The following is a 14,170-nucleotide window of genomic DNA, read 5'->3' as shown; positions in this document are numbered from 1 at the left end:
GGCCATCTGTAAAGATGGTGCCAGGAGAGGAGCTTCAATAGCCTAAGCATTATGGAGATATTTCAGGCATTTTTGTTCCCCATCATTTGCTCACTGAGAGGAAAGGGAGAGGCCTTTTGTTAATTCAAACTAGAAAGGAGAACAGCTCATCAGAACCAAAATCCTTTTCTCTGGCTGCATTAAGTTCAGTGCTCTGATAAATTCAGATTAAACAAAGCCAGGGGTGTGAGCCTGGCACCCTGATATTGAAACCTCCAGCTCCAGAAGAAGGCATGGGGAATCTCAGTAAAGCACATCTCTGCAGTTTGGCTGTGACCTAGCATACATTCATACATTCTTTGCCATATTCCATGGGAATAGGCAGCTGGAACATAGGAGTTTGAACAGTCCCTTTGGAAAGCAAACGTCTCCCATTTCCCTTGAAAGCTCTCAACTCTCTGTTAAAAAGATACCTTAAGCTTCCTGAAACAAATGCAGTAACTGTACCATAAAGAGGGCTGCCATGCCCTACTTTTTCTTCCTCTCTTGCCATTCAGCCTCTGCCTTTTCTTCTTTTGTAGGGACCGGATGAGAACGTCAGTCAATGTAGTGGGGGATTCTTTTGGTGCTGGCATTGTCTACCACCTTTCCAAGGCAGAACTTGACACCATTGATTCCCATCATAAAGGGCATGAAGACATTGAAATGACCAAGACTCAGTCAATCTATGACGACATGAAAAATCATAGGGAAAACAACTCAAACCAATGTGTTTTTGCAGCTCACAACTCAGTCATGGTAGATGAGTGCAAGGTACCTTTCACATTTATGGATATTGAGACATGTATATAGTACTGCATGCTTTATTTTATCTTATTTTTTAACCTGCATGTATTTTTCAAATCGTTCTGCAAATAACAATGTGACAACAAGGTCCATGAACCCCAGACATTTTGAATGTGTTTGAGCAGTTCAAAAGATGGTTTTTTGCACTCTTCTTAAAACTTGTCATTTGATGGGAAAAAATCATGTACTTTGTTTACATATCAAAAGGCAAGATGCAGCGTATTATGGAATATGCCAAGACACAGAGAATATGGCATCACCTTCTATGGACATTTACTTAATTTTCTGTGGCAACAGAGAACTTAATTGCCAACCCAAATGAAGGATGGCTGCAATTCAGATGCAGGTGTTGTCACTTGCTGACTGCCTTCATGATATGCTGTTCAGAGGTCGACACGTTGAATGCGCTTTAGCATGAGAATGCTCCTGCACTCACACAGCACGCTTCTGCTTCTCTTCTATCAGCGTTCCTTCCCCAGGCACTAAGGCACAAACACTCTCTCTCCTCTGTAACCTCGCTGTAACTAACATGCAATATTAATACTAATAATGATGTCTTGATCAGAGTGAAGTGAGCTTGAGCAACCCCACCAGTTGAATGTGAAGATAGCTCGGGAGGTTAGTGGTTAAAAGTTCACTAAGAACCCACCACTGGGATGGAGCCGTTTAAAATCCAGAGAGAGCTTTTGAAAAGGAGGGGAAAAGAAAGTAAAACAAGGTGGAACTTCTCATTTCATAGTCTTTTTTTTCTAATTTCATAGTCTTTTTTTTTTTTTTTCACTGATTAATGCTCCAGTCTGATGCTGTGCACTGTCTTTGAGACAGTGGATTTGCCAATCAGCCTACCTTAGCCATTTATCCAAACAGATTCTCTTGTACCTTCCAGTTGCCACAACTGAGCCAGTATCTAGCTGTGAATGACTGCACTAAGTTCATTAGCAGATCACCATTTCTATTGGAAATATAATCCTATACTGTCATTTTCAATTGTCTCTAGCCTGGCTGATAATGTTTAGAATTATTTTTTTTTTTTCCTAATGCTTACTTCCTGAGAATGCAGGCCAAACCTGAATTTTCAGGGGAAAAATTAATATTGAATTCAGGAAAACAACCAAACAACATTCATCCTATCTTTAATTTTTCCCTGAATTTTCCAAGGTTTCAAAAAAGTGATTTTTTTTTAAAAAATCATACTTTTTTTCTGACATGGCTCTCCCCTTTCTCTTCAGACCCACTCTTTTTCCATTTGGAAAATTTAAAAAATAAGATCTGAAGTGGAAAGAGAATACAGGCTTACACAAAATTGAGAATTGTCATTAATTTATATTTCTCAAAAAAGGCAAGGACACAAGAGATTAAAATTTGAAGAAAAAAGGAAACTCTCTGCAAAGAAAGATAAAGAGCATGTGCACACACACACTTTTTGGATAACTTCTTTTAGAATTTTTTGAAAAGTGTTTTTAAGTTAAATAGACAATGCTGGGTTTAAGATTGTTTATGGAACTGAATACTGATAGTTTTGTCTGCTCCCAGTTTCTCAGATTTGCAGGGAAATCCAAGTCAAGTTATAAAGTAGTAGCCTGTTGCTGAAATCAGTACTTGCTGCACTCTTTTTTCTCCTTCAGTTTCACATATCATTTCCCTCAACTGAGGCAACAGATTTCCTTAAAACCATGGATTAAGGAAATGGTGTTGTATGTCATCCTAAGCACGCCCTTTAATTCAAGTTTGGGACCAGTGATTTATGAGCAAGAAATGTTTGTTCTTTTTAATTGTTTTAGGTTTGCTCTGCTTACAGTATCAGTCTCATGAAAAGAGCCAGGCTTTACTGGATTGAGCACAAGACTGACTTTGAGCAGGTCACTTCTCTTTTCTGTCTGCAAGCTGCCAAAAGGATGTGTTGTTGTGACCTAATTGATGAGCTATGAATATATGCTGACACTTGCAAAGCATTTGGATCATGTTGAAGTGGTCTACAACTCCCAAGTGTTAGACTTGCAAAGGCAACAGAGAGTAGGATCTGGGGTTTTGAAATAGCCAGCTGTTAAATTTGAAAAGCCATCTCTTCATCCTGTCCAATGCACTGGTGGGTTGAAAAGCTTACTGCAACTCTGGTCAGGATATGGAAAAGCTAATCTACTAGCATGCCCTTTCTATTTACTTTCTGTAATATATTCCATGTATAACACTAGTAGTTTATAATTTTGCATGGTCAGTGTACATAATTAATAAGTAGTTTACCTTTGTATGGGGTTAGAGTGGTTGTTATTGCATGATATTTTTGTATTTTTTTTATTATCATATTTCACGTGACTCTGTGTGATTTTCATTTCTGAATAAGCTGTTCATTCCTGTACTTGCATGTTTTCCCCTTCCAATTATCTAAGAAAAAGCTTGACTTTGTTTCAAAAATCAGTGCATTTTGTCATGTTTCCATGTCCCAATGCTTCCATGCATCCTGTTTATCCAGCATGGGGAATTTCAGCTCTGTCTTTAAGTTTTCATTTGAAGCTGAGGATGTTAACTTACAAGGTAAGTTAGGAAAAAGTAAGCCATCCATTTAGAATTAAATGAAGATTCTCTCACTTTATCAAGATCTACATCAATTTTGTAAAGTTAAATTGACATTTTACCTTTTTGATTTTTTAAAGTCATTAGGCTGGAGATTTTTTTCTTAAAACATGGGTTCACTTATACTGGTCTCTGGAATGGAACACATTATCCAGTGTTCACTGTGAGTTGGTAGATCTCTATAGGTCTTTTACCATACTTAGAACCTAAAAATTCCAGCATATATCTTTACAGGAAAGATTTAGGTTTTGCTGTACATCATGTGAGACCAGGTTAGCATTACTATGAATTTTTAATTGGACTGTAGTCAAAATCATTCACTACATTGTTACAGTGGTATGATGAGCAATACTTTCACAACATGTCTTTTCTTCCATTCCTTTAAAGGCGGTGTAATTGTAGGTGAGTTTGTATAGATACACATCTATGATTATTCTGGCCTTGCATATTTTTCATGTTGCATCAGGTATGCAGCTTTGCTAAGGAATTCCACTGAAAAAAATTCCACTGAAAATTCCACACTATTTTCTACACTAAAAAAAAAAAAATCTGGTTTTGACATTACCCAGAGAAATGTACAAGAGATATAAGGAGTAGAATCTGACATATTGATTAAAAAAAAACAAAGCTGTAGTAAAGGTTAAGAAAATGTGGAATATTTTTCTACTACTGATGTTTTCTAGTCATTATAATAAATAAATGAACAGGAGTCTCACTATTTGGGAGTGTTGTGAATTCTGAATAAATACATTTTACTTATATAATAAGTAACAGTGTATGTAATTCCTGTAAATATCATAATCTTCCATATAAAACTCACTACTTTTCTTGTCAAAATGCCTTGGCCTTTAAGTTGCTTGTTGATGATAATTACTTGCAGGTAACACTGGCAACCAATGGCAAATCTGCAGACTTCAATGTTGTTGAAGAAGAGCCTTGGAAACGGGAAAACTAAGTGAAGAGATTCCTAGCTGCATCCTTAATAAGTCCTGAAGCTATCTTGTTGCAGAAGATACCATGATTAAGAAGATTTCTCTTTTTTTTTTTTTTTCTTATTTAACATCTACAGTTTCTGCTTAATTTTGTAACTGAAACTTAGCAAAGATCTCATCAAGTCATTGTAGTGTCTTTGCCAAGCAATGATCCATAGCCATCTGTCTCCCTTGTGTTACTGTTTGGATGATGCACCTGGAGAATGCTCCATGCAGTGCAATGAGCTCTCACCCACTTCCCCTTTCATTCAAGACACAGAGAATGTAAATGCTGCAAAATGGGAAGATCAAAGTGCCAGTACAGTTCACTACAGGGACTCAGGGTCACAGATACAAGAGAAACATAACACCACGTAAGCCTTCAAGTGTTTTGGTGACTCTTGTGGCATACCTGATCTGTTTATCACTGTATGGCTAAAATCCCTTTTGAAAACATCCCTGAAGATTTCCATTTGTTTTGATAATAACAAGCACTGTACTTTTGTGCCTAGTTGTACTTTAAACTGAGCTTAGATCTGGGGGCAGGATTAATGCATAGGAGTCAATAAATTGTCCCAGACATTTTGTTAGATCAGTACAACTAAAACTTAGCATCAAGAGAAGACCTTCAATTTGTATGTGCATGTGCTGTGCTTTTATCAGATGTCCAGGGCAGGTGCAGCCTTTCTTTTATGCTGGGGCTGTGCTGCTTTGTGACCACAATGCACCATCCAATACAAGGCATTATAATTACAGGGGTGGTAGTTCCTTCACTAAAATCTATGGCTGATGTGCAAAATACAGAAAACCATGGGCTCAGTTGTGCCATTTTTAATCAAAGTAGGTGGTACCGTACAATTCACCCTGCTCCACTGATGTCAGAGGAGTTTCCCCCATGCATGGGAAGTAAGGTACTACTAAGATTGATTATGGATGTCATGATTGGGTACTTGATAATGAGCTGCAAACATGTTCTGAATCCATTACTCTTACAGAATTTTTGAATATGATCATCAGCAGCATTTGCTATGAAGTAAGAGCCATCTTTCAAGTACGTCATGTTTCATAGAGTGGCTAAATCCTGAATTCATTGCTAAACCAAATTCCATATAAAGTTAAGAGAATTTGTCCAGGGTTAGGACTGAATGAAAATGAAACCAGAATTTCAGGATTTAGGCCAGTATGTTGAATTACATCTCTGTCTCTTTTGCAAAGTTATAAGTATATAACTCCCTAATGTCAGAGAAATGTTTCTTTGAGCACATGGCATCTGAATTAATGAGACAGTGTTTGATCAACATACTATATCTGGCTCAACCTGTCAGAAGAAATTGCAGTGAGAATAAACACCTTGTGAAATTTTTTTAAAGGTGCTTGTTAATACTTAGCAATTTTAAGATACTGGTGAATACCATTATACTGTAAGCAATGTTCCATAGCAAAGCTGAGCCACATGGTCTTGGAAGGTTCTTCTTACAGAACAAGCTTTGTGCAATTTTGGGGGGAGCTCTCAGAAGTTTTCAGAATGAATCATAATATGAGCATATGGTGAACTTAAAAATGGCAAGAAACAGAGTTCAAACATTTGTGGAAATAGGCCATTTAGTGTCTATGCTCAGACCAGCCATGGGTTTAAAGGAGAATAATGTGTTTAACTGTAGAGTGTTATTTGGCTCTGTAGAAGCTATTAAAGTAAAAATATAATCTGCTTTTGTTCATCTGCATTCATATAAATATCTCTGAAACTGCACATGGACCTAAGCCAGCCTAGGCTACTTGCATCATTAATGATGTGCAAGATTAAATCCACTGTCAGAGTATCCCTCATTTAAGCATTTATCATGGAATTTTTTTCTTACCACTGTATTTTTGTCATCACTTGAATGCCATGGCCAAGCAAATCCTAAGCAAAATGGCCTATATAATTTAACCAATATTGAACCACTGTGAATTCTGTAGGCCTCTAACATGTTTTAGAGGGGGAAGCCTTTCCCAAAGGCTTCCTGAAAGATCTTGAGGATTTAATTTTATTTTTTTTTTTTTTGTGAAGGATAGAATTGTAGATTTCTCAGAGAAGTAGCAGGCAGGTTGTATTCTCTTTTCTTCAGTCATTGCTATTAGCATATCCAGAGCTAACCTCTGTCTAGCTATTGCTTCCCAAGTAGCATTCCCTGGGTTATGGGCCAGAAATGTGCCTGGGATGGTGTGTAGGTACTGTAAAATGTTCCCTACTCTGAGGGTGCTGGCTTTCATCAAGAGAAATTTGCTGTCTTTTGGGGGGCAGTTATATCCAAGAATGAACACACAGCATTTACCCCAATTTATATCCAGCATTCTTGAGCTGTTTCATGGCACAGCTCACCCATGAATAGATGAGTTTTTGTCCTCTTTACCACTGCAGTTTCTTAGGAGCAGCCACACTGATTGCTTGCATTGAAAGTAGCTTTAGAAAATTGGTCCATACACTTTTAGCTGTCATTTGAAACTGTTCAGCAGTTGGAAACAAACAGGAATGTCAGCAACATGTGGCCAGGCAGCACCACAAAATTACATATTGAGAAACACTTAGAAAATGCTTACAGTTATCCACTTGGGATGTAATGCCCTTTGAAGAGTGCTTCTTTGGATGGAGACTAGGGAAGGAAGGAATGCAGTGCTAGAGAAACCCCACCCACAAATGGGAGGATAAATTTGGATCTTTTGATAGGATTAGAATAGCAGACTGTGATTTTAAAGCAGTAATTCTGTAGATACAGTAACTCAGGGATTTTTCAAAATATAATTATGACAGTATTTCTCTATTTAAATGTGGATGTGGGAGAAGGAGAAATGTTGGGTTTCGTATATTCCTCTGCTTGTAGCCTGACTGAATATTTAATATAGTGTTACTCCAGTGCAGCACTGTATTAAATCATCAAAAAGCTTTCCGTTTATGTGGGAAAATGTAACTCACTCTTGGCTTTCATTTCTCGATTTGCTCATTCCACGAGGCTGGGTTGCTACTTAACTAAATAAACAGAAAATAACCCAGGGACCATCCACTTCAGCTAATCCAAGATTCACGTTTCAGCAGGCAGTGCTGGTTACTGGCCAGCCTCCTTTTACTTTCACTAGGAGTTTCTATGCATTAATTTGCATCTGGCAAATTTTTTGTATCTGCTCACAGTACTGGGGTGGCAAAGTTAAAGAAAAAGCTCAATGAAAAGTCATTTGGCTTCTGTATAGTTTATGTTAACATTGTTTTCTGCTGCTCTGTCAGTTCCCTCTACCTTTGTCTGTGCAACTGTGATATCCTTTGGCCTTTAGATTGCTGGCAGCACACTGGCACATGGAAAAGTCTAGACCAGGCAAAGATTCAGTTCATTGCATACAAAATTACATACATGCTTGCACATTTGCTTCATGCATTTGCTGCTGAAGTTGGGTCAGTGTTCTCATGGTGTCTGTTCACTGAAAGTAAAGCAGGCTGTGTTAGAACTTCAGAAGAGGTGGAGCACTTTGCCACTTAAATTGTTTCTTCATTGCTTCCCTTGGAAAACAATGTCTGCACCAGCCTTTTAAGAAATGTGTGTGGGTCTTAGACACAAAGATTCTTCAAACATGTCGGGCAAAAGCCACTTGGTCCCTATTAAAAAATGTGGTTTTTCCATTTGAATTGGTGAGAAACTCATTATGTCTTTGAAAACCTGTTTGCAGTAGTAAAAACTGTGCCTACAATGCTTTGACTACGTGAAAGCCCCACTGAAATCTGTGGGAGTCACAATGTTCCAGGAAAAGTCAAGTCTCTTCCTGACTCTATTAAGTTATAAGACATTTCACAATCCCATCCTAGGGAATAGTCTTTGTCTGCTATTTATAATGGAGTTGATTCTCACATGGAAAAGATTTCTGCCAAGATACTTCTTTTATACCTAATTGTTTCAGTGCTACAAGTCCAGCACTGAATTTAAACTCAGCACAAAAATAAGGATCACTCTCATTACAGATTTTTCCCTTGTTTTTTCTGAGATATAGATGATCTCCATTTCTTTCTCAAAGCACATGGAATTCTAGACTTTATGCCACTTTTAAAAGTGGGAGTAATGTAGATTTCTAATTTGTTTTCCATCACTCCCAGAGCCACTAGTTTTCTGGCAGTAGACACGCAGAAGAGTAGACTGTTAATCTGAGAAGCTGAGGCATCAGCATGTGAACAAATTTATTCTGGTGACTTGCCTCGATTTTCTTTGCTTCCTTGCCTTCATTTATGTTATTGCAGCCTTGTTGTAGCAACACAGAAGCAGTTGCACAAATCCCCAAAACTATAGGCAATAATAAACCTCCCCTCTAACATTCACTTCTCTTTCTATCTTTAAAAAGGCTCTGAGCTTTAGTACTGGGCTCAGAAGAATCCTTTTGTGGACACATAAAGGTGTAACTGTTTCTCATCTCTTTAATTTCCATTCAGCTCTTTTTATTGCTGCATTTGAATTAATTTACAGAAGGATAAATAAGGGCACTTTATAAAAATGTACTGTAATATTATTCTGTTATGAGCCTGAAGACTATCTTGATTTTATTACTGTGACTTTAAGCCCACAATTAAGATATTTTTCATATTAGCCATTATGATAGGTGTTTAGTCCATTGAGACAGTTCACCTCAGCTATAATTCACCATATAAGATTATGTAGAAGCATCTGTTCCCAGCAGAAAGCATTCTTGGAAAGATGAGTTATTTTCTTCTCTCCAATAATATTGGTGACTTTGAAAGGAAAATATTTACCCAGTTTCCTTTGCCTGAAGAATGGTATAGAGAGTGTAGTTTCAAGTAGTAAAAAGAACAAACAAAGGATTTACAGTAGTGAAGTGTCAAAGAAGGCAGTTGAGCTGTAAATTACTTGTTCAGCTTTGCCATGCTGTTACTGAAATGTCGTGTTCTTGCTCGTGATTTTCCTGAAACTATCTGTTTGTGCATATTCCTTCCAAAGCCATCAGTCTTTCTTCCCGTGGGCACCAAGGCTGTGTGTCCCCCAGACAATGCACAGAACCGAGGCAGGACTCCTGGGGAAGCCCCCACAGCAATGCCTGCCACAGGCTCCACGGTGGGTGCCTCCCTCGGTTTGCCTCCTGGTCATACTTTGTGTTCAGTGGAAATCTGCTGCTGTGAATGAGTCAAACCGCTGCTGATGTCCAGGTCCTGGTAATTCTTTTTCTTCTCTTTTGAGTGGCCTCCCTGGCACAAGATTCCAAGGAACTGTCTTTCACAGGTGCCCACCATCCCAGAGACATCTTCTCCTGTTCAGGGGAAACCCAGTGACTCCCCACTAATGGTTGGTACAAATCTAACAGATAAAGTGGTTATGCAGTTGCAACTAGGAGTCTTACAAAAAAGCCAGGTTACAAACATTGGAAAAGCCTAGAGCATATGACTGAGCCACTGAGTATGTGTCTACTAGTCCAGGATGGAAATAACCAACAGCCTAATGCAAAATTTGGGGAGACAAGAAGACTTGTGAGGTTTCTCACTTAACCCAACCTTTGATCTCCTTTCATTTCTAACTCCATCCTGCTGCAGAGCCAATGCTGATCAATGATAAATCATCCAGTCCTTCTAGTCTTCTGCTCACCATTCAGGAGTCCTGCAACTGTTTTTAGTGATGCTCTATGGCACACAACATTGCACAAAGGGAAGCTGTCATAGGCAGCATCACACAGCCTGGATTGTCTTGTACCTGTATATTGCTTTGTACATAAATAGTGTAGTCTGCTGGAATTTTTGTATCATTCTATTCCATTCATTTTTTCTACAGTTTTTCAAAGACTGTAAGCAAACTGTGCTTGCATATTGATTTTGCAGTCAGTATTGTAGATTATAGCATTTCCATGTTGGCGTTTTGTATGGACTTGTGAGTTCTTGTGTACTACAGGTTGTCCTTCCTACTTAAAGACAACTGCATACACTTCCATCCAATATATCCTGCTCCTTTCTTAAATAGATCTTATTTCCTATGATCCAGTGTGAGCTCTTGCTTGTAGAATGCATCAGAGAAGTTGAATATGTATTTATAGTGTTAAATATTGTGTGCTCAACACTGATTTAGTTAAGAATAATACAGGTTTTAGGGGTTTGTACTTGTTCTCTGGAAACTACAGTGTAGACTGAATTAAATTACCTAGTATCTGTGATTTACAGACACACAAATATTTTCTTATAATGTTTTGTATGGGATCATATTAGGTAGGGTAATAATCCTTTAAAGGTGATCTGTACCTTAGAACAAAATCAGTTTTCTTATGACATTTAGGATCAATTAAATATTTTTGTGCTATGTTTGGTGATGAATTATAGACAAAGCACAAAATGCAAGAAGCAAATAGGAATTTCAAGATGTCCTTAAATGCTGCAGTTCATCATGGAACAATACTATAATAATCTGAGCAATCTTCTAGATTGACTGTCTTGGGCAATCGTCCCTCACTTTTATAATTTTTCCTGATGTTACCTTTGCCAAATCCTGCAGTTCTTCCTTAGGACCTGTTAATGTATAACTGACTGGCTCAGAATGCAGTTTATAGAAAATAGATCTGGGTAGGCAAAAAAATATGTTGTCAGGCCCCATCCATCTTGCTACAATACAGTGTGTGTGAGTTCAGCCTGTGGAAAAAGTTCAGGATTTTGCCACCTAATTTTGCCTTCTTGAAAAGGACCAACAGAACCACCATGGGACCAATGTAACTAGGTAGCATCCATACAAATACCTCCTGTGTTCTTAAGTATTTTTAAGAGAATAACCACTATATTTTTCAACCCAAATGACAGTTACTTCTCATTTTGGTAATTTCTTCCCATTAGGCAAATACCTGTTGCCATTAAGGTCGTGGCTATAATAATTTCAACTCAATTAATAAAGAACTGTTTCTAGAGGAATAAAAATAAATTAATATAAATATTCATAACAACTATATAACAAACAAACAAAAAAAATCTTCTATGGCCTACTAGCTCTTTGACTGTAATTCAAAGCAAAGAAAACATTGAAGAGGAAGGATTGCTGTCCCAGTGTGACTGATACTGGGTATCTCTTCAGCTATTCAGAAATCCGTGGGGCCATGTTATTCTGCTGAGGTTTTGGAGCCTACGTTTCTAGTAGATATATATGTAGGAAGTGTGTTGATATACCCTTGTATTTTGATCTATATTGTATTTTAAATCAGATGTAACAGGTATTAACTTAATAGGAATTGCAGTTAGAATAGTGCTGAGTTACTAATAGCTGTAAAACCTTATTGATACCAGTTTTGACATTTTGTTGAAGCATGATGTCCAGTGCCTCTCTGCACTTAGTGTAGATAATGTAGCTATCAATACGTAATTTCAGTGAAATGGTGTATACAGTATGTGTAGCTGTGCTTTAAATTAACTTAATTGGTTTCTGTGTGTTGAGCCATAGTAGAAAATTAGACTGTGTTTTAAAATTTTGTTCGACTTTTTGTTTTTCATTTGTATCTGGGTTTGTTTCTTTTTGACCGTTCGACTGATTAGATTCCAGAGCTTAGTAACTACTTTATCTGTCTCTTATGGAGTACCCAGTTTTAATAACATTCAGAATCGTGTATGCAACCAGCTCATTGTAAATATGTTAATTTTAGTTTTCAATATCTAACCAGTATGGTGTGTGTTAGAAGCTGCATGTGTATAGTTCCCTGGCAGTGAGTGAAAGTGATCCCAGCATAGGTTTGCTGCCTGGTGAATACACTTGTTAGGACATAAAGAATTAATGTTCACCTGGAATGATAAGTTTCTGTTTTATTTTCTTCTTGTTTCCTTCAAATGTTTGGACTCTTTATCACCAGAAGCTTAAATTGGCACAGTGAATCAGGGGAAGTCCATCTAGCTGCATTCCTGCTGGATGCCCAGCCTGCTTTTGGCTCTGTGCATCATCAGCCCTTAGTCACCTCACAGCATCACAGGATCCCTCTGAGGCACTTCCAGTCCCTCCCTGACCACAGATGCCAGGAAAGCAGTGCAGTCCCACAGCTGGGGCTGGGCAAGCCTGCAGGCAGCAAGGGGCTGCCAGTTCTGTCCAGAGTGCCTGAGGAGTCCCAGTAGGAACCTCTGCTTCATCCCCCTAGCAGGAACAGTCTCTGAGAAAGATGAATGCACTCATGGGCAATGGGGCACTGTTTCTTTCGTTGCTAAAAAGGGATATTAGCATTTATTGGAAAACAAATGCCAAATTAAATACTTCTAAAGCTACTGTGGTTGTTGTACAGGCCTGTTATTTACAAAAGTATGTCTCATCATAAAAACAGACAGATCAACTACACAGTCAGTGGCAAAAGTCTTCTGATATCAGAGCTACGGTTCAGATCTATGAGAAAATAGAACCCTGCAGCAACAAGAAGCTGATTCATTCCTAGATACTCTGGACCTGGGGCTTATAAATAGAATCATCCCCTCTAGGCAGAAAGAAATAAAACCTAGGCCCCAAAGCATGGAAACTATCCTTGGTGAGTCCCAGTATGATGCTTCAGGATGAATTACACACTGGAGTATTCTGTGCTGCCTGCTCATCATCCTTTGCCCCTTCTTTAAGGTGACCAGGCATGAACTGGAATGTTTTGCGATGTTCTATTGTAAAAAGGATTAAAAACAAGAGGGATAAGGTTGGTCTTTACACTCAGAAAGTTCCTGAGATTTTGAAATTACATACTGTACAGTATCTATAGCACAGTTTGTTTAGAAATTAACAAATGCAGATGGTAAAATTTCTCCCAACCCTGGGCTCTGTTCATGTATATTGTAGTTGGAATGCCCTGTAGACTGATTCTATTTTTGTAGTTCAGATCCTTTCCTCTTTACAAGGATTGTTGGTAATTTGCTTTTAATGCTTTCTTACAGAGTGAACTGATTTCTGTAACTTTCATGTATAAAACAAACTAGACATTCTTTCTATACTGGAAATAGTCATGAATATAATATTTCACTAAGTGTTGTACCTCTTATGTACATATCATCAATAAATGTTGATTCATAATTTTCACAGCTTACATCTGCGACTTTTCATTTCAGTCTGGGCTCAATATGGGAATGCTTTAGGAGTTTTAGCATTTTCTAAATGAAAATGCTTTTCATTTAGATGAAGCAGTCTGATGAGAGAGGCTGCCTGTTCTGAAAACTACATGCAGGGTAGAAGATGGACCTGACTTTGCCAAAGAGTTAGAAATCTCACCCCTCACTTTATCCTCCAAATATTCCAGGATGCTGGCTGCAAATGAGCTCATTTTCCACAAAGGCCAGGATTCACTAACTTCATTCTTGGCAAGAAGAGAAGTGAAAAGACGTTAGAAGAGTAGGAGGACACAAATCAATGGCTGCAGTTGCTTTAGAAACCTACTTCCCTCCCCCGGCTGCTAAAAAATAAATCTTTTATTCATAGCCTTTCTAAAAAAATAATAAACAAAGCCTGTAGCGGAACTTCTGGTGTTCTTTATAAAGAAATCAACAGTATTTAACACATAAATTAAGAGATCTCATGGAGTGAACCGTGGCCCAGTGGAGTGGCAGTTGCCAAGTATGGAGAGAAAGCTCCAAGGTTGCTGCATGCTCGGAATAGCAGGCGCTGCGGAAATAGCACAGCTACCGGTGTGTGATAAAGGCACAGCCGAAACCTCGGCTGCGAGCACTCACAGTCTGCACAGCCCTGGACTTTCTTCCTCTTAATCATCCACTTGAGAAATTTCCAAAGAAATCCAGGCATGGCAGGAAGTGGCTTTGGCAGTGCCTCAGCTGGCAGTCTGCCCTCTGAGTCAGTAACGAA

At 38.3% G+C, this 14,170-nt stretch overlaps 1 protein-coding gene across 4 annotated transcripts in view; it reads left to right on the top strand.

The window, feature by feature from the left end:
• The window catches only part of SLC1A2 (solute carrier family 1 member 2), an 86,662-nt gene extending 73,262 nt beyond the window's left edge, over nucleotides 1–13,400 (top strand). For 3 of the 4 annotated variants that reach the window (XM_077179983.1, XM_054634290.2, XM_077179981.1), the window contains exons 10-11: nucleotides 561–792; nucleotides 4,277–13,400. In XM_077179983.1, the coding sequence (XP_077036098.1) occupies nucleotides 561–792; nucleotides 4,277–4,351 (307 nt within the window). In that variant the 3' untranslated portion in view covers nucleotides 4,352–13,400. Of the gene's footprint in view, nucleotides 1–560; nucleotides 3,358–4,276 lie in introns of all 4 variants that reach the window. The other variant, XR_013182741.1, reaches the window with a different exon arrangement.
• The last annotated feature ends 770 nt before the right edge of the window (nucleotides 13,401–14,170 follow it).

The sequence above is a fragment of the Agelaius phoeniceus genome, chromosome 6 (assembly GCF_051311805.1).
Source record: "Agelaius phoeniceus isolate bAgePho1 chromosome 6, bAgePho1.hap1, whole genome shotgun sequence".
NCBI classification, from domain to species: domain Eukaryota; kingdom Metazoa; phylum Chordata; class Aves; order Passeriformes; family Icteridae; genus Agelaius; species Agelaius phoeniceus.
The sequence above is the reverse complement of the archived record's forward strand: the minus strand, read 5'-3'. Positions and strand labels throughout refer to the sequence as shown.